The sequence below is a fragment of the Lepidochelys kempii genome, chromosome 5 (genome assembly GCF_965140285.1).
Source record: "Lepidochelys kempii isolate rLepKem1 chromosome 5, rLepKem1.hap1, whole genome shotgun sequence".
Taxonomy (NCBI): domain Eukaryota; kingdom Metazoa; phylum Chordata; order Testudines; family Cheloniidae; genus Lepidochelys; species Lepidochelys kempii.
The window spans coordinates 47,986,793-48,007,277 of record NC_136384.1 but is presented as its reverse complement, the minus strand read 5'-3'; the positions used below and the strand labels follow the sequence as shown (position 1 = coordinate 48,007,277).

Genomic DNA, 20,485 nt, shown 5'->3' with positions numbered 1-20,485 from the left:
AGACTAGATGATCATAATGGTCCCTTCTGACCTTAAAGTCTACGATTCTAAGGGGTTATTAAAAAAATTAAAAATTCTCTGTGAAAATGACTTAAGTTTATGAACACATTTTTTCTTTTTTAAAGGTATGGAGAAAGAAAAAGTATGAGCACTGAACGGTATGTATGATAATGTTAGTATCTAAAAAATGATGACATTAATCACTAACTTAACTAAAACTAATCAATGTAAAATAATGTAGTTGAGTCATCACATTTATTTGACTTGTTGCCTGATCTACTGATTGTGTATTATTTATATCGATTACTTACTAATTCCCCATTAACATTCTGAGGCTTGGTAGATTCTTGTCCCAAGATCAGGCCCAGTAGCATTAGAATTACTGTTCAGCTGAAAACCCCAGTGTGCACAGTTGCAACACGCACACTTAGGAAAAGCTTTTTAAATTTGAAATAGTTTTATTAACACAATTAGTAAAGTCACAAACACTCCAACCCAGCAAGGTAGATAAAGATAATACAGAATGTTTGTCTGAGCAACCACTAAAGGACAAAAAGGATCCAAAATGTTAGTTGTCATTCTCACTGGTCACCATCATTACCAGTAGTCATCAGCCTGACATCTCCCAAAAGTTACATCTCCCAAGGCACACCGACTGAGATACAATTTAATAATGTGTTACACTGACTCCACTATGCCTAATGCATATTCAGTAGGGATTTCTCTCCTTTTTCTTATTTGTATTTCCTCACCCTACTAATGTTGGGGGGTGCCCTTTTTCCATATGTTACTAGTCTGTTTACCTCAAGCTTATTAGCATATATGTCAATTAGTTACCATGGCAGTCCTGTGGTCAGACATATGCTGATGTTCCTAATTTAAAATATCCCAAGTTGGTATAAACTAGCATCTTGTGGTTATCGGTCAGCAGTTCAGTCATTATACAGCATTCTTTCTTGTGATATCTTATGATCATAGAATATCAGAGTTGGAAGGGACCTCAGGAGGTCATCTAGTCTAACTCCCTGCTCAAAGCAGGACCAGTCCCCAATTTTTGCCCCAGATCCCTAAATGGCCCCCTCAAGGATTGAACTCATAACCCTGGGTTTAGCAGGCCAATGCTCAAACCACTGAGCTATCCCTCCCCCCTCGAGGTCAGTGTAAGGTCGAAAGCTTGTCTCTTTCATCAACAGCATTTGGTCTAATAAAAGACATTACCTCACCCACCTTGTCTCTCTAGTTTTTAGAGATATTATTTCCATTTGTTATAATTCATTAATTATACATCTGGGGAAAGAAATAAAATACTTCTTATTAAAGGAAGCCTCTATGTTCATAGAATATCAGGGTTGGAAGGGACCTCAGGAGGTCATCTAGTCCAACCCCCTGTGCAAAGCAGGACCAATCCTCAATTTTTTGCTGTAGATCCCTAAATGGCCCCCTCAAGGATTGAACTCATAACCCTGGGTTAAGCAGGCCAATGCTGAAACCACTGAGCTATGCCTCCCCAGCTAGGGTTACTCCTGGTTAGCTGTTTATGCTAAGGCTTTTGGACCTTATGTCTTGTTTAGCTCAGCTATTAGGCCTTGTAGGCTTATTATTTATTACTTAACTTATACCAAGACCTTACCTAGCAATACATATACCTGTAGAGGCTAAGACATCAGATAGTACAATCCTATAATGTTAGTTGATATTTTATGTGTATTAGGAGAGCTAAGTTTATGTTTAGTAACTTTACTACATAAGAGTCAAACTTCCTGTCCTTGCCTTCAGGGTCCTGCATAACTTTTTTCCTACCAGTTTTCCACCCTCCATTCCACCTGATTGCTTTAAATGAGAAGAAAGCATCAGGTTTCTTTTCTTAGGTCATCATCTAGGGTGAAAGTGTGGGGCTTCTGACATTACCTAAGAAGTAAGTAAACATCAGTGTAAGCAGCTCTGTGTATTTATAGATATGCAGATATATATGGATTGGTCTTGTGCTCCAGTGGAGCATCTAAATTATTTCCTTTTCTGCTAAACTGTTCTGACTATACTCTAAAGGAGTATTTATCTTTTGCCCCATAAAATGTATACTATCAACAGCAACTTGTTTTTTCTCTTGATGCTGATATAACTTCTCCAGATGTAAGCTATAGGTTTGGTGAACTCCAATAGCAGTTCACAAAGTATTTGTGTATAGTGACAAAAATTTTAAAAGTGTCTTAGGCCTGGGCTTCACTAGGGTATTGTGTACCAGTGTAGATATGCTGTTATAGATACCACCCGTGACTGTCAATGGTGCAGCTTCCCCAGGTATCTCCTGAGTCCCAGACCAGTGACTTTTGTTCTCTTCTCCTTAAATTCTGCTAGTCTCCAAGCAAATCAATTTGACTTTTCCACCCTGATATAATCCCATATCTGAAATCTCAGTCATGTGTTCACCACCTTTGACACTTTCCTGCCCCCAATTCACCTTCTGCTCAGGATCTCACTGATTTTTTCAAAGAGAAAACTGACAAAATCCAACATGACCTCATCTTTCCCTTCTTCCAGTCTCTCCTCTTCCCCTGTTATCCACACCAAGATTTCCTGTCTACTTTTCTCCATCAATTCCTTTGCCTGTCCTAGAAACCTTTCACCCCTTGTGCGTCCAGCCTGTGCACTGAATGAGGCGGCTCCTGCAGAAAAAATAGTTTGCGATCATGTAATTAAAGACTGTATCACAATACATACACACCAGGTGGAAAGCTTAAGGTTGCACAAGCAACTGTAAATGTAGCATTTCCTAACTGTCATGTGCTTAATTTTATAATGTAAAGTTCTTTAAACGTAGGTTGGGGTTTTTTTGTGTGCGTCCTCCTTGTTTTTTTTTAAAGGAAAATAACAAAATCTATTTTGTATAACTGTAACAAACACTCTGTTATGCATCAGCAGCCATGTTTGAATCCTGAAAATTCTACACAGTTTGAGGTATAGGATTATGTTAGCTATGAGAAGGAGAAGATGGTTATCCCACAGGGATGATGGGCAACTGGCAGCCATATGCTGGATCTGAATAGGGTGACCAGATAGCAACTGTGAAAAAACGGGACAGGGTGTGGGGGGTAATAGGTGCCTATGTAACCCTTCTGCCCGTCAGAGTTGGCAGCAACAAGGGCCGGGTTCAATATCTAGGGGATCCATTCCAATAACACAATGCAAACCGGCTCGAGCCCCCACCCAGTGACCTGGGACAAATACATACCACCCCCGCTGGGCGCCACCCAGAGGCAATACTTCCCCTCTCGCAAGCACCTAGTCTGAGTGTAGCAAAAAGCCTTTTAATAACAGAGAGAAACAATGTGGCATTATGTTGGGGAAACACCACCAACAGGATTCATAACACAACCCATGAGCAAAAAAACCCACCCCAAGCAAATTGGGGCATGCCCTTTCCCTTTGGTTCTTGAGTCCAGCAACCCCAAATCACCCAAAGTCCCAAAAGTCCAATGACCCAAAAGTCTCTGTCCATGGTCAGGGCAGCCCCAGAGTTCGAAAGTTTATCTGCAGAGCTTTACCTCCCAACCTGGGTGGAGATGGGGGTGGGGGTAAAAGGCACCTTACATGATCTGAAGCGGACCGCCCCACAGCTCCCTAGGCCTTCGCTTCGTTCCACCAGCCGCCCCACGAACTGCTTTGCTCAGCTCCGCTCCACAGCCCACAAGCAGCTCCCGCCGTCCCACGAACTGCTCCGTTCCGTGTCCCACCAGCAGCTCCCGCCGTCCCATGAACTGCTCCCCCAGCCTGTCCACAAGGCACTCCAGCCGTCCCGCAAACTGCTCCACAGTATATCTTCAGGCTCCCCCACTACTTAACACAACGCTCAGTGATTTCAGCTCTTAGTCAGTTCAGCTCTTTGGTGAATTCAGCTTGTAGTAGAGGAGCCTCAGTGCTGGTGTACCATTAGCCCAAAGTGAGCTCAGCAGCCTGTAACTAGACTCCTAATGGAATCAAAATTAGCTCTGATATTCTACAGTGGAGAGAGGAGGAAGTGCAACTAGCATGTAAGGCCCTCACCAAGGGGCCCATGCCACCAAGTATTAATACCTGTCCCCAGCCTCTCTCAATTCACAGAGTTTTGGAACCCATGACCCTTGCCTAGCGAGTGCTACTTAGTTGATGGTGAGTCCCTCCATCATAACAAAAGGCCAACTACAGTTCCAAGCACAGTTCCCATAGTCAGGGTAATAACAATTTATTCTTTCTGCCCCAATAACAGAGACACTGGGGATCCCACAGCAGCCAAAGTGACCATTTGGGCAGCTATGGCCTCATTCTAGGCGGGGTGGGTGTGCCTATGCAAATGAGATCGGCCCCTGAAGTTCTTTTCCACAACTTGCCACACCTCACCACCAGATGTCAGGGTGGAGTTCACCCTGACACTGCTTACACCTATATAAGAAAAAGTCCCAAAAAACGGGACTGTCCCTATAAAAACGGGACATCTGGTCACCCTACATCTGGGTAGTTGTGGAGAGCCTGGCCCATACTCAGGAGGTGTGGAAGGACTTCTTTCTGTGTGGAAAGAGTGAGAAATGGGCTAATGTGGCCATGTGCTCTCTGGGGCAGAGTGGGATAGGCAAGGTAGTTCAACTCACATGGCCCGCTCTTTTTCTCTGAGAGATAGGAGTTTAGCTCCTGCTCCCTGATGCTCTCAGTTGGGGGAGGGATGAGCTACTGGGAGTATGTGCTTGATTGGGCTCCCTGTCCATCCCGCTCACACTTCAACAGCTCTAGCAGCAACTTGATGTTCCCAGTGCAGAGTGTGGTGCTGCTGCTTTAGGAGCATTGTAGGCCCAACTTTAGAATGTTCATGTTCAGTTATTATTTTGGCAGCATGCCATCATATTTTGAGAAATGTAAGTTACAACAGGGAAATGGCAATTTTAACAATTTATATATCAGCCAAACATGAACACAAATTGGACAAGAAAAAGACACATCTCTAGCACAAGGACTTTCTCACTGCCAAATAGCAAAAGACTATTGCAAAAAATGGAGGTGTAAGAGCTTCTCAATGGAAAGAATCTTTTACAATCGAAAGCGTTAGACAACCATGAGTGTCACTACCAATTCCCTCTATAATCACGAGACCAGCCTTCCTTTCACATTATCACTGAGAGCCCAGATACACACTTGAAAAGGTAAGTAAGTATACCCTGGAAAGGTACAGCAAAGACAGAATTAATTAAATTTTTGGCAGAAAGCTAGTTTTTCCTTCTCTGCTACTAGACATAATTACCATAACATCTGTTTCTTAGCACCCGTGTTACAGTCTTTACTTTTGATACTTGGCTCTTGGATTAATTTCCTAATCCTCTCTTCCTTCCAATGTTACACAACACTATGCGGAGAAGCTTATATACAAATGTTTTGGCTGGCTCCATGAATTCAGTTGGTATTAGCATTCTGTCTTGTATATATTTAAGCATTTATCAACCTAAATCTCATGTCTTTTCAAACACTGCATGAGAAGTGTGACTACAACACCCCATTTCTTTGTTTGGTGGGATTTGCAAACCAATTTTGTGCAGTTGTTAAATGTACATATATGTTTCTGTTTAATATAAATATACATCCTGACTTTAAAAAAAAACCCTCAAACCCACAAAACTTTCTTGTTAAACTGTTCATGAAAAATTTTAAATCTTAAGGATGCATCATTTCAAAATGCATGTTGGGGAAAAAATGACTAATCTGTGTGTTCATTTAGGACATTCAGTGAAATTAACACAGTAGAAGAGCAATACCGCTTGTGTCAAGAACTTTGCAGAGATCTCGCTCAGGATCTGCAGAAAGAAGGACTTAAGGTATTTAAATCATTCTTTTCTTATTTAAAAAAAAATCAACCTCTTTGCACTATCAGGTCCCAGGTCCGCAGTGCCCTCTGTTAGCGGTAATGCTTTCTGCATTATCATGCCCTACCTTCTGGCTTCAAGGGATTCTGTTATTTTGTTCATTGATGATTAGAATAATTTAGAACAAAATTGCATTTAGCTTCAGGGGGCTATCTTGTGAGATCCTTTAAGAAGTGAAACCAATTCACCAAGTTATTTAGCATATCGTACATGTTGTTCTAAAAGCTATGTTAATTAAAAGAAGGAGTAGTAGAGCTGCATAAAAAATGGATTGCCTGCAGCCTTACTGTGGCCAAGCATGTAAATTGTAAAGCATTGAAAGGATGTATTCCTCCTTGTCTTATCATTAGTAAATATACAGATTCACTGTATACACTGAATTTTTACTTATTTTCTGGGAGGAACACTTCAGTTATTCAACAGGGATCTTTATTGGTAAAGCAAAGAGTAGCATTCAGAGATTCCTAAAGGTACCAATGAGTCCTCTTCAGCCATGGAAGGTTGTTGCGACACAAGGATATGGAATGATAGCATGGAGAAAAAGCTTCTGTATTGACAAACAAAGGGTAAACTTGTCTAAAGCTCTGAAATGACTTGGCCTACATCCCATTGTTTGCAGTGCTCCTAAGCCTTTAAGTGCTTTTAAAAGAGTTACCCAAACTCTTGGAGTTGGAAGAGAGATATGGTAACTACTTTTAGCTTATCACTTTACAAACACATTTTCAAGTGATTGGGATTTACGGTGCACTTATTGAATTGCATGTGCACACTTGCCTGTACAAATATTAGGGCAGATTCTCTGCCTTGTTCTGCTCCCTTTGCACCACTCAAGTGATATAAAGGGAGCAGAGGCGTTGGAGATCCTTAACTGGGCATCCCCGAAGCAAACAAGAGACCCTAGTAGATGTAGACTTGACATAGCTGGCATCTGCCCTTCATCTCCCAGTCCAGGAGATACATGGGAGGTGGGTAGAGACTGGGGAAGTGGCCAGAGTACATTAGCAGTATGCATCTGACAGATAGAGATAGCCAGCTGGTGCAGGTTAGAGCAGCCCCCAGCTACTCCGCTCTGGCAGCAGGCTATAGCTAGGCAGAGAATCTTATGATAACAGGCTCCATTATAGCACACCATCCATGCTGTGTCCAGCACAAGTTGGATGCAGCAGTGAATCTAGCCCCCTGCTTTAAAGCCATTGTTTAGACACTGAAGTAGAGTTCAGCTAGGTGAAAAAAGACTTCACTTTAAAAATTCTTCAGTACCATGTATGTTAAGTGTTTTATTTGTTTTCTAGGGTAAAACCGTTACCTTGAAACTGAAGAATGTGAATTTTGAAGTAAAAACAAGAGCTTCCACAGTGCTCTCTGCTGTTTCTACTGAAGAAGAAATATTTGCTGTTGCTAAAGATATGCTAAGGACAGAAATTGATGGTGTTGCCCCTCACCCTTTGCGGCTAAGACTTATGGGTAAAATATTTATAACTTTTTTGTTTCCTTTTTAGGGCAAGATCCCCAAGTCCCTCAGATCAAGCATGCTACACACCTGGGAACGGGTGGCATAGTTGGTTTTACCCTCCCCCCAATAATCTCGAGAGCAAAGCCCCTGATGCATGTTAGAGCAGTTTCAGGGTTGCTCTAACTTGTCCTGGTGGATAGTGGGTCCCAGGGAGTTGCTCCACCAGCTGAGATTGCCTCCTCCCCAGCCACTGCCTACATTGGAACACCCTTATGCCAATATTGAGGTGCCATCCTGTGACATGGGAATCCTCAGCTTTGCCTCCTTAAAGTTTTTAAGTCTCCTTTGCACTGCATCAGGGAAGAGTTGAGTATATGGCTCTATATTTTTGACAGAGGAATGGCCTAAATTATGGTGTTTATAACTTGGTGGTGCTATATTTTGTCTGAAGTTATAATTTCTTGCTGAAATAAATAGTATTTGTTTATTCTAAATGTAAATAGTCCACTATTCCTTTAAAAAAAAAAAGTAATATCCCAGTTTTAAGAAAAAGTTCAAAGAATAAATATTTTAATGGAAAATTTCATGCCAGAGACTCTAGCCAGTAGGAACAGAAGCACATAAAACAGGGTAAAATGGGGCCCAACTGGGCCCAGGCTGCTCCCCAGCTAAACCCAAATTTTTGAAGGGGACACTCCACACTCATTCTGGGACCAATGGGATCCATGCAGTGCCACCCCTTCTCTCCTCCCATACCGCATGGTCTTTGGGAAGAATTGTAGAGAGGAGCCAGCAAGAGACTCCAGCCTCTAGGAGCAGAAGCAGCCGAAGCAGGGACCTCTGAACATTCAGAGAACTTTCTACAGTTTTGACTGGACTTGCTCTGCCCTTTGCTGATTGGTCCTTTGCTCCAGCGCATCCTCTCAGTTGCAGTCTCTTCACCTCAGCTTCACTCCACACCTACCCATCTTACTCAGTTCTACCCTGCACCCCTCAACCTCCTTCCCTTCCCATTTAGCTGATCCCCCTCCTAACTAAATCCATTCCCTCAACCCCACCAAAAGCTGTGGAACTAACGTGACATCTTCTGTCATCACATTGATGACTCTGCTTGTGTGTCAAGCCTCTTCCCTGTGTCTGTCTTGTCTATTTAGATTGTAAGCTCTTGGAGGCAGGGACTGTCTGCTACTGTTTGTATTGTCCCTAGCACAATCAGGCCTCATTCTCGGTTGGCCCTTAGGCGCTGCAATAAACATGATTACTAATTACTGGCATCCAGAAATAAACAACTTTAGAATTTAACTTTCCACATGACTACGTGATGTTTATGGTATCACATGATATTGCAATGTGGTGTTTTAAGGGCACTGAAATTCCTAGTAAACTTGAAATAGCTGGCAAATCTTCAGGACTGGTAGTAAAATTGTAATTGCTTTGTGATCAGCTGCTAACACATGTACATAATACAGTTTCTGTTATAAGATACCTATTTATATTGAGTGGCTTTGTTTTGCAAAACTTTTTGATGCCCATTAGTGTTAATTAAGTTTTAGTTTTATTTGTCAGTTACAATTACATTTTTATTTGTCTTGTTTGTCATGTTCAGGTATACGAGTATCAGGGTTTCTAAATGAAGAAGAAAAGAAATACCAACAGAGGAGCATTATCAATTTCTTAAAGCCAGGAAAACAAGCAAATGCTTCTCTGCTTCAGCCAGGGAAATCCAGCCATGAACATTTTACAAAAGCTTCAGAAACATCTCACAGAGAGAGTTTTTTTGATAAAAAGCGAGCTGCAAGGCAACAAAGCAACCAGGAGCTTCTTATAAACAAACCTGCAAACAAGCAGAACTCACATGATATAAAATCATCAGTAAATACTATGGAAGAAACAAATGATGCCATAGGCTCAGAGAATTTGAATGAGTGTCATAGCCTCACTTGCCCTGTTTGCTTGAAGGAGCAAAGAGACAGCAATTTAGAAGCACTTAACAGACATATTGACAAGTGCCTCAATGGGACATTGGTAAAAGATAATGCAGAAATATCAACGAGTGAGAATTCATGGGAAAATGCATATCATTTTTCTCCTGACAATAAAGAGAAAATATTTGAAATGTGTCAAAAAAATAAAATGAACAAATCAGTGGATACAGTACAGTTAACAAAAGTAGCTGACAACTCTACTAGCAGTAACACAGAAGCATTCCATAAAGTAGTAGCTAATACTAGCAAGGAAAGAGAGCATAGTCTGCTTAGTGAAACTGCTAGCAACATGTACCTAGAACAGAATTTTTCTTCCAAAATCATTTCATTGGAAAATGCAGAATACTTTGAAAAGTCTGAATGTACACAAGAAACTCAGCCTTCCTACTCCTCTGGAGCCCTCAGAGACAATGTTCTGGTTTGTCCAGTTTGTAACGTGGAACAAAAAACAACTGACCTTTCATTGTTCAACAGGCATGTGGATGTTTGCTTAAATAAAGGCATTATCCAGGAGTTGACAGAGCAAATAGTTTATCCAGTTAAGAGTCAAATTATGGAAAATTCAAAGTCAGTTGGTGAGTATTTAAGTTAAGAATGTCACCTTTTAAAATTGCCCCATCCAATATACAATAGGATTTTTAAGGAATGTGTTGTACATTTTAGGGTTCTGAGTCTGGTAGAGCTATTGAATTTTAAGAAGACCTGTGTAAAGGGGTTGGCTATTTCCATTTGAAAAATACCAAATTCCTTTGTATGACATGAATCAGTTTGGTGTATTATGGGTTTCAGAGTAACAGCTGTGTTAGTCTGTATTTGCAAAAAGAAAAGGAGTACTTGTGGCATCTTAGAGACTAACCAATTTATTTGAGCATAAGCTTTCGTGAGCTACAGCTAGCTCACTTCATCGGATGCTTTCACTTCACGAAAGCTTATGCTCAGATAAATTGGTTTCAGAGTAACAGCCGTGTTAGTCTGTATTCACAAAAAGAAAAGGAGTACTTGTGGCACCTTAGAGACTAACCAATTTATTTGAGCATAAGCTTTCGTGAGCTACAGCTCACTAGTATGCATCCAATGAAGTGAGCTGTAGCTCACGAAAGCTTATGCTCAAATAAATTGGTTAGTCTCTAAGGTGCCACAAGTACTCCTTTTCTTTTTGTGAATACAGACTAACACGGCTGTTTCTCTGAAACCAATTTATCTGAGCATAAGCTTTCGTGAAGTGAAAGCATCCGATGAAGTGAGCTAGCTGTAGCTCACGAAAGCTTATGCTCAAATAAATTGGTTAGTCTCTAAGATGCCACAAGTACTCCTTTTCTTTTTGGTGTATTAGTTTGCCACTAATTGGCTTGCTTTTACTTTGTCTTTTTGATTATGGAGAGTTAACTTTGGAATTGGCTCAATAAATAGGACAAGATTAGAAACCTACGACTAGTATTTAGGAAACTGTTCAAATGTGCGTCCTTTCTGATCCAGCATGAGAAAGTTGCCAAGCATATTTATAAAGCTATAATAGCAGCATTATACTATATGTGACTGTTTTTACAAAGATGATTTCCTAAAATACTGGTGTAGATCTCCCTAGCTATGCAGGCAAGTTGTGGTATAGAAGAAATGCTGTATATTAGTGAAGATTTTTTAATAGTTTTATTCCCAGAAAGACCAACAGTGTAAAACAAACATGAATTTCAGTAGGCCATCTTGGAAATCAACAGCATTACATTCTGTTACAGAAATCTGTGATCACATTCAAATTTATTCCTTAATTTGTTATTGGGCTAAAGGGCTTTTTTGTTTTTACTTATTTTGAATATAATTGACAGTACTAAGGAAATGATCAAATGTTATCTGCTTGGTAAAAGATTCAATCCAACTGCTTCAGAAAATAATAGGAAGGAAATTCTTCATCTAGAACTTTCCTCCTAAAAGTTCTGCTAGTCATGCAGCTCCCTGCTGTGCTCATAGTGTGTTTAAATAATTTATTTTGATGTTCACAATTGTTCTTTAGGAAGCATGGGCAGAGGACATCAATATATGAATCCCACAACAGGAACAAAAAGGTACGATAGATCTCCTCAAGCGTCCATGTACTTGTGTTTGAAAGTCAAGCTAGCAAACTATTCAGTGTTGTAAAAGTTACTTTAGGTGGTTTTATATTTGTTTGTTTTTGGCTTTTTGGTGGGTGTTTTGCTTTGTTTGTTCCTAATGTGTTCTTTTTTTATTTTAGGCCTGGACTAATGACACCACAGTCAACACCAAAGAAAGCCAAACCAAGTACTTCCAAACACACGATTGAAACATTTTTAAAATGATGGTGTAACACTTTATCATATATGAAGAATTTCATAATCAGTGTTTTATTATTCAAATTAGTTTGGTGCAGGTGAAGGATTGGACTCTGATACTTGTCACTTTGGAACCCCTGTAAACCTCCGCTGGAGGAATACAACATTTGAGACAAAATAATAAGTGATCCACCAGGGACCAGAGCATTGAATTAATTTTCCACTCAAATCATTTTTTCACAATAGTTTTTGTCTAAAATTATATCTGTGGAAAAAAGAGCATGCTAAGAGCGGGCTTTGTTTTATCTTGACATAGTGGACACTCAGGGTATGGAAGTCACCAGCAATTCAACTTAGGTTGCTAGTGACCGATAGTTAATACATGATGATTGTTTGTTAACCAGTGTGAAATGAGGTTGGATTGAATTCAGTTTCTGGTGGCCAGATATCCACAGCACAAAACAACTGGTACTCATTGATGTCCCTGTTGATATTCTCCATAGGATTGGACCCCAAATCCAACTCTCATTGAAGTCAGTGGAAAGCCTGCCACTGACTTCTGTAGGAACTGATGGGCCAGGTGTGTAGGGCTCAGTCCTGAACAGTGTTTGGCACTCTTGTGGTATGTTGAGTGACCTCAACACCCACTGACTACAAACACCTTGCAGGATCAACCCCTTCGATGAGCATGGAGTGTGAGAGACCCCCAGAATAGGTATGGGGTGTACTGGCTGTGCCTCACTGGTTCTGGAGATAGAGAGAGCTTCAGATTCCTATGCAGTTGTCAAACCAGCACCTTTCAAAAGCAAATTCACTTTAAGAAAAGTTAAGGATAAACTAGTACAGTGACAATGTGACTGATGTGCAAATATGTATGACATTGAAATAATAATCCTGAATATATTAAGACAGGAAATAACCTTCCTTCTTTTGCTCACATTTTTCTCTTTGAAGAGACATAGTTTATGAAAAATACTTTTTGTAGTTTCTTATAAACCATGTTTTTATGAATATATGTAAGGGGGGAAAGCTGTAAGGTACACTTATGTATTTAAAATACTCTATTTACATTCTTTACTTCCCAAAAATTCAACTGTTTAAATATTTAGTGTCAATTTATAATCAAATATGCTTATAACGTAATATTTTTTCAAGCAAGTCACTTTGTAATAATGAGAGAATTCTTAGAGTTTATTTTTTTTAAAAATCATTAAAATATGAAGTAAAATGGCATCTCAAAAGAAAATATCCACCACAAATAATGCATTTGTGAACATTAGCTATGTGAGGACTTTTTTCCTTTAAAAAAAAAATACAGCTGCTCTGGTTTTATGAATCTGGCTGTCTCTCAATTTACATCTGTTTAAATACAATGTGATAAACCTTTATCTGGATTGCTTGATTACTTTTTTATCTTCTGCTAACATGGGACTTAAGTCAATAAAAAAGTGTAGAAGCCAAGTGTATTTTTCTTTTTCTGAGAATAGCTTTATAGAAGTAGGTTTTACATATGTTGCACGTTGTTAAAGGAGAAGGAAACAACCACAGTTATTTGAACAGATGAAATAAGTTTGTTTTGGCACTGGCAGTTATTTCATCATCCATACAAAAGTGTCATAACTGTTGACATAGAAGCATTATTTCTATATATGGAATAAAATACTAGTGCAAAATTAGTGATTTCTTCACACCTGAAAACTTGGTGAGTTATTCTTTGGTACAAGTATAAAATTTAACTGCATTTAGAAAAGAGATGATATATTTAAAAGGAGAAACTTGGCTTGATTGTTTAATACTTTTCATACACATAATATATTGCTGAATATATAGTCTGAAATAGAACATGTTTTCTATTTTATTTTAATTAGGTTCATGTAGTAAAATAGAGCAATAAGCAATGTGACAAACATCTGCCATGTTTGTTTTCTTGCCCTTTCCCCAGAAAGAGAAGTATGTGCAGGAGGGTATTTTTGTGTAGGATTTTTAATTTAGATACACACAGTTTGCTCTATGTTTGTTAGAGAAGGCAGTGTCACTTTTTTATTTAATTAATTTATTTATTTATATTTTAAGGGAAGTCATTTGCAAGATTGTAGCATCTTACAGATGCACATCTTTTTGAAAAATTCAGTGTGGTGACTCTGAAGAAGAGAGAAATTTCATTTTTCCACTTCTAATCTCTCTCTTTTATATATAATACACAGCGAGAGAGAAAGATTTCTATGTATAGCTAAGTATTGAACTTGTTGGTTTTAAATTAAATATTCCTGTTATACAGGTAGCGACAGAAGATCTTGACCTGAAATTTGCTCTTGTTAACATCCAGGAAGTCCTTTTTAGACAAGTTAGCTTGCATGGATCTAAGCGATGGTAGAGATCATAGAAATGTAGGGCTGGAAAGCACAGTGAGAGATTATCCAGTCCAGCCTCTGCGCTGAGGTAAGACCAAATATATCCCTTCCCTGACAGATGTTTGTCCAACCTGTTCTTAAAAACCTCCAATGACGTGGATTCCACATCCTCCCTTGGAAGCCTATTCTAGAGCATAGCTACCTTGATATCTAACCTAAATCTCCCTTGCTACAGATTGAGCCCATTACTTCTTGTCCTGCCCTCAGTGGACATGGAGAACTAATGATCACCATCCTCTCTATAACAGCCCTTAGCATATTTGAAGACTATTGTCAGGTCTTCCCTCAGTCTTCTTTTCTCAGCACTAAACATGCCCCATTTTTTTACCCTTTCCTCATAGGTCAAGTTTTCTAAACCTTGTATCATTTTTGTTACTTTCTGTAGTATCGCCACATCTTTCTTAAAGTTTGGCTCCCAGAACTGGACACAGTACACCTGAGGCCTGACTTCTGCAGAGCAGAGTGGGACAGTTAACACTCCTGCTAATATGCTCCGGAATATTAGCCCTTTTTGGAACTGTATCACATTGTTGACTCATATTCAATCTGTGATCCACTATACCCCCCAGATCCTTTTCAACAGTTCTACTGTATAACCAGTTATTCCCCATTTTGCAGTTGGGGATATGATTTTATTTTCTTCTTAAGTGAAGTAATTTGCACTTTCCAATTTCATCTTCTTGATTTCAGCTCAGTTCTCTAATTTGTCAAGGTCATTTTTAATTCTAATGTCATCCTCCACAGTGCTTGAAATTCCTCCCAGCCAGGTGTCATACACAAATTTTATCAGCATACTCTCCACTCCACTTTCCAAGTCATTGATGAAAATATTGCCAGACCCAGAAATGACCTCTGAGAGACCCCACTAGGTACACCATCACAGTTTGACAGTGAACCATTGGTAACTACACTGAGTATGGTCTTTCAACAAGCTGTGTACCCACCTTATAGTAATTTCATCTGTACCACATTGTCCCCTTGTGTTGATACCACCAAATATCCATGTAAGAGGAAAGGCTTGGGGAGGGAAGGGGGGTTAATCTTGGTGTAGAAAATGGAGATCTTGAACTGCTCTCCATTCTCAATATGCCCTACTTTTAGTTCTGTAGCTCTTTCACTCAGCTTTCGTGCAATATGAGTTTCTTTCTTTTTACTTAAAATGATAAAAAGAACATTTCTTCTTCTTGAATTCATGTTTCTTTTAGTTGCAAGTGACCGAGTGAAGGGTGAATATTTCATGGCCCTAGCCATGAAAGGCATGAAGAGTTTATACTTTGCACTGCTGCTTCTGAAGAAGAGAAACAAAAAAGCAACAAGCTGAACACTGATGGTTTGGAGGGAATTTGTTGGGGGAAGCATATACTTAGTATGGCTAGCACAAACATAAGGCGAGGTCCTCTTAAGCACAAAGCAGGTTTCAATTATCATGTAAATTAACAGAACCAAATAACGCAGTTGAGTGTAATAGCATTATAACAGCATTGAGTCAATTTAACACATATCTATCTACAGTAAGTTTGTCGTTTGCTTTTTACTTCTAAATTCTGAAGTGTCATCCTAATCTTACCTACAGAATATCTCACCATCATTTGATAATACTATGACTAACTTTGTATAGTTTCTTTTAATTGTCCAGAGTCCATTACAGTAGACTCCCTTTTATCCGACCCTCTGTTACGTGGCTCTCTTTATTAACCGAACAATTAACCGAACAACCAGCACACACAGGTACAGAAGTGGGTGATCTCTCCTGTGGCCACTAGATGGCACTGCAGCCTTGGACTTTCCCATTCTCCATCTTACCCAAATTTGACTATCAGATCTGGCCCAGATCCCAATTCAATCGCATAAATGGGGTTCTGCTGTAGTTGGATTCCTGAATATGCTACGGGTCCAGTCAGTCACCTTCCTTCTGCACCCACCCACGTACCTGATCAGATTGGAGATTTGGAAAGCATTTGATTCTTCCAAAATTGGGGTGATATTCCAACCACTGTTTTGCTTTCTTCCCAGTTCCAAAAGCCACTCTAATTGATGGTAGCTCCAAAGGTGTGGACAGCAGGGGCTGAGTCTGGGCAGCAGTTCCACTCCTGAACTACTGGTAGACTCATACACTGAAATTATTGCTGTATTTACAAATCAACTGAAATCCTTTTCTCTGTCTTCTATCCCAAAGGAGACAAATGTGGGGGATGTCTGTTAGAAGTCATGCTGCCAGGAGAGAGGCCTGGGGAGCAGCCCAGAGGGGGCTCAATACCCACCAAGATGCCCTGGGGCTGGGAACAGATTTCCTCTTGCATGTTTTTGTTCTGAGGGAATCTCACAGCTATGCCCCCATTCACATCGCTATTTATATTACTACAGCACCAATTGGGATCAGGCTCCTTTGTGCTCAACTCTGTTTAAATACCTTTGTTGAGATTTGCCCTGCTCCAAGGAGCTTGTACTCTGATTAAAGACAAGGCACAACAAATGAGCATAACAAATAATAGGAGACAAGGGGTGAGGAGGAAGGAGAAGGACACCAATAATCAGGATAACAAGGCACTGTCGTTACACAAGCTAATAGCGTGTGCATGAATTGATGGTTCTGAATCACGTACATGTAAATGTTATTTCCCTATCAAAATCAAATAATCTGTGCTCCTGCAATTTTTGCTTCTGTCCCCTAATCCCTGTGAAAAGCGACCCAAGGTTCACTTAGTTTTCTATTATTTGTTTGTGTTTGTTCCCTTTCCTTTTTAATAGCCTATCTTCAGCCACCACTCTGCCTAATATTACTAGCTTAGCCACAATTTTTGTAATATAAACTAATGCCTTTAGCTCTCAAAGATAAACCCTGGGCTTCTGGGGCTATGAGCTGCGAAATCCTGGCTCTAGTCTAGGGGCACAGAATGAGGGAGATTTACAGCTACCCCTTTGCCCTGGTACTGTTGGCAGCTACTCACTCAGTCTTCTGGAAGATGCTGAAGCCTTCTGAAATGGTCACTAGCCTGGTGAATTCCATGGCAAGTTCACCTCATTTGGTGCTCTGGTTTTATCATCTTCAAAGTTTGAGCACTTATGACATGGCTGTAATGGAAGCGTTAATTCAGATGACGGAGAGGAATTGTAAACTGGTGCTGTAAGTACTGATTAGAACCTTGAACTAGCAGCCAGTACTCCTGGATTCTATACTCAGCTCTACCCCTGGTTCTTTATGAAGCTGCAAATCCCTACCCTCAGTGGTGCCAATTTCACAAGGTAAACCTTATCGTTTAGATAGTTACTCTTCTTTGGGTTTTACTGTGGGAAATTAATACTCAGACCTGTATTAAATGACCAGTGCCAGGTATAATACAAAAATAAGTCTCCTACTCAAAAGAAACTATTCTGGAATACCTGACTCATAGGAATTTTAAGCAACTGAAAGCAAAACCTTTGTGATTCAGCTGTGACATGGTAAGTCATACATTCTCATCTTTAGATGTTTACTTTCACACTGATTCATTTTTTTTTATTATTTCTGACGTGTACGTTGATGACGTTGCCTCTCATAATTAGGCCTAGGTTTATCGTATTTAAGGTTATGCACTTCAGCATGACTGTATTGGAAAGATTTTAGCCAGCTGACAGAAAAAGCTGTAAAATAATGCATTGCACAGTGATTCGAACCTAAGACTAGTAACCAAGACTTCTGGATTCTATACCCCACTCAACTTAATTTGTAAACCACTGTGAGAGTCAGATGAAACATGCTATGTAAATTCCTGTTAATATTTTTTAAAATAATTAAAAAGACAATTAAGCTATTGAAATGTTAGCACTTAATTCAATAGCCAGAGGCAAAAATATTTAACCTTAAAAGTGCCTTCAACCACACAAGATAGATTAATGATATTTTTGCCCGTGTTGAAGTAGTTTTTCCAATATTAAGTTAACAATATTATTACAGAATGTTATATTCATGTTTTTAAAAGGTCACATTAAAAGAAAAATATTTCTATATTCTATAACAAAAGCATACTTGCCTCTTAAATAATAAATAAAGAGTGGCTAAAGTAGATCAAAATAGCAGTGGGGAGTGGACCTAGTTTGGTGGTACTGCCACATGTCTTGACTTTGTAGAAGCACACCAATTTGCATGTGCAAAGCCAGTATTTTCATACACGGTTATTACTTATTTGTACTGTGGTAGCACTTAAGGTATGTCTTCAGTGCAATAAAACACTTGTGGCTGGCCCAGACCAGCTAACTCAGACTGTAGGACTATAAAATTGCAGCATGTTCCTGCTCAGGCTGGAGCCCAAATGGAATGACTACACTGCAATTTTATGGCCTCCCGAGCCTGAGTCAGCCAACATGGGCCAGCTGTGTGTTATTGCAGTGTAGACATACCCTCAGGACCCATTGTATTAGACATTGAATGTACATTATTGATTTATTTGTATTCCTGTAGCTGTATCATAAAAGTCTGTGCTGTCTCCAAAGAATTTACAATCTAAATGTATGAAAAGAGACTAATAAGGGGAAGTCCAGATAAAGGTGACACCATCATAGTTTGTACAGTGAGCAGCAATTAGACGGTCTCTGTTGCCTGGGCAATATCAGTGTTTGGTTATTTCCTGCCTGCCTTATTTTAAGGTGATTTTAATCTTTTCCTTTTGTCAAGGAGGCGGTAAAGCTGGTGGTGGAGGATGGGAGTTGTACTTGATGGTGCCTGGCATGGTTTGGGCTCACTACTAGTATTGTGTGCCCCACAGCCTGTGCCGGGAGGGCAGAGTGGCCCATTCTAGCTGCCTCTCGGTTATAGCCTGCATAATAACAACCCTAACCAACCGGTTTTTCTATGCACTTAAAACAAGTCAAAGTCAAATACTTCTCCTACGCACACAGGGCGCTGCTGCCGGCGGGCACCTCCCTCCTCGCACCCTGTTGAGTAGCGCTAGCCCCAGAGCCCTACCTGAAGGCGGCTGCTTCGCTGGAGGGCAAAGGAGAGGAGTTGGGGCCGCGCTATGAAGGCGCTGACCGATTTCCTGGGCGCGCTGAGCCCCAGACACGATGGAACGCAAAAAGCGGCGGCGGCGGAGCTACCCGCCGCCGACAATGAGACGCGTGAGTGAGCGCGAGGCTGGGGCTGGGGCTCGGCGCTGCGCAGCCACAGCGGGCTGGAGCAGCGGGGAACGCGCCGCGGGCAGACCACGGAACGGGGGGAACGTGGCCCAACTGCTGCGGAGCAAGCGTGAGGCGGGAGAGAGCAGCCCTGCTGTAGGAAGGGGAAGGGACTGCTTTTAGACAGCTAGACTGGGCAGAGGCTGTTCCTCGGCTCTGCACCGGGCCGTTTGCACTTCTCAGGCTCCCGTTTTACAATCCCCGTCAGATCCCTTGCAGGAGGTGGTTTCCTGAGCCTCGACTGAGAGAAATCGAAGGCCTGCGGGTTTCTTCGCGTCCCCTCCCTGAGCTGCTTTTGGCCCGGGCTCAAGCTCCACAGTTAAGATCCAGACTTTCCCAAGGGCCTGGGATGTTTGGCTCTGCAGTTCGGGGTTGTCCCACTGTGGAAAGTGGAGGGGAGCTATAAAGTTTGGCTACAAGTCTGAATTCCTTCCCCTCCCAACATGTTTGGGGGGATTATTATTAATTTGTGTTATTGGTATAGTAGCATCTAATCAGGAGGCTTTAAGCGTAGGACACACACGGTGTCCGAGAGAACTTACCTTCTAAACTAGAGGAGGAGCAGACAAAGGGGTGGGGGAACAAGATACAACATGCAAGTGAAGTGGTCAGGTTATCAGGTCCATTTTTTGGTTTTCCTTTTTGTCCCAAAGGAAGGAAAATACCAAGGGTGGCAGAGAAGGAAGTAATCAAACTATGTGCAATTTTATGTACATTAAAAATAATGCACGTGAATATCTATCAGAGCCCCTCAGTCTTTATAAATCTGGTATAATGAGAATCAGGGGTGCTGGTTTTGGCCCATGTCCAGTCCAAGTCCCTGAACCTGCAAACACTTGTGCACACACTTAACTTGAAACACATAAGAAATCCCCCTGATTTCAATGGGGCTGCTCACATGCTTGAAACACATACAGACATTTTGCAGAATTAGGGCCCAAATCAACTATGAAAGGACACTGGGTGAATGTCTGGCCCCACTGCAGTCAATGGTAAAACTTTTGCTGTCTCCAGGGTGTGGTATCCTCCTTCCTGTCTGCAGCCCGAACAGAAAACACTTTTGAGGTTAGGTGGGAAAGGGTACTATAACTTATAGTTGATAAGTCAAGAAATATTGCTATAAGAGCTTTAGAGACTAACAAATTTATTTGAAAAAAGAAAAGGAGTACTTGTGGCACCTTAGAGACTAACCAATTTATTTGAGCATAAGCTTTTGTGAGCTACAGCTTATGCTCAAATAAATTGGTTAGTCTCTAAGGTGCCACAAGTACTCCTTTTCTTTTTGCGAATACACACTAACACGGCTGTTACTCTGAAA

At 40.6% G+C, this 20,485-nt stretch overlaps 2 protein-coding genes across 12 annotated transcripts in view; both read left to right on the top strand.

The window, feature by feature from the left end:
- The window catches only part of POLK (DNA polymerase kappa), a 78,395-nt gene extending 59,434 nt beyond the window's left edge, over positions 1-18,961 (top strand). For 6 of the 10 annotated variants that reach the window (XM_073344207.2, XM_073344203.2, XM_073344208.2 and 3 more), the window contains 7 exons: positions 126-158; positions 5,738-5,834; positions 7,175-7,346; positions 8,942-9,895; positions 11,329-11,380; positions 11,548-11,594; positions 18,892-18,961. In XM_073344207.2, coding sequence (XP_073200308.1) covers positions 126-158; positions 5,738-5,834; positions 7,175-7,346; positions 8,942-9,895; positions 11,329-11,380; positions 11,548-11,594; positions 18,892-18,938 — 1,402 coding nt within the window. In that variant the 3' untranslated portion in view covers positions 18,939-18,961. Of the gene's footprint in view, positions 1-125; positions 159-5,737; positions 5,835-7,174; positions 7,347-8,941; positions 9,896-11,328; positions 11,381-11,547; positions 16,458-18,891 lie in introns of those variants that run through there. The other 4 variants (XM_073344211.2, XM_073344205.2, XR_012158915.2 and 1 more) reach the window with 3 other exon arrangements.
- A 49-nt stretch (positions 18,962-19,010) lies between these two features.
- Positions 19,011-20,485, top strand: part of ANKDD1B (ankyrin repeat and death domain containing 1B) — a 41,037-nt gene continuing 39,562 nt past the window's right edge. For both annotated transcript variants that reach the window (XM_073344224.2, XM_073344223.2), the window contains exon 1: positions 19,011-19,110. In XM_073344224.2, coding sequence (XP_073200325.2) covers positions 19,011-19,110 — 100 coding nt within the window. The remainder of the gene's footprint in view (positions 19,111-20,485) is intronic.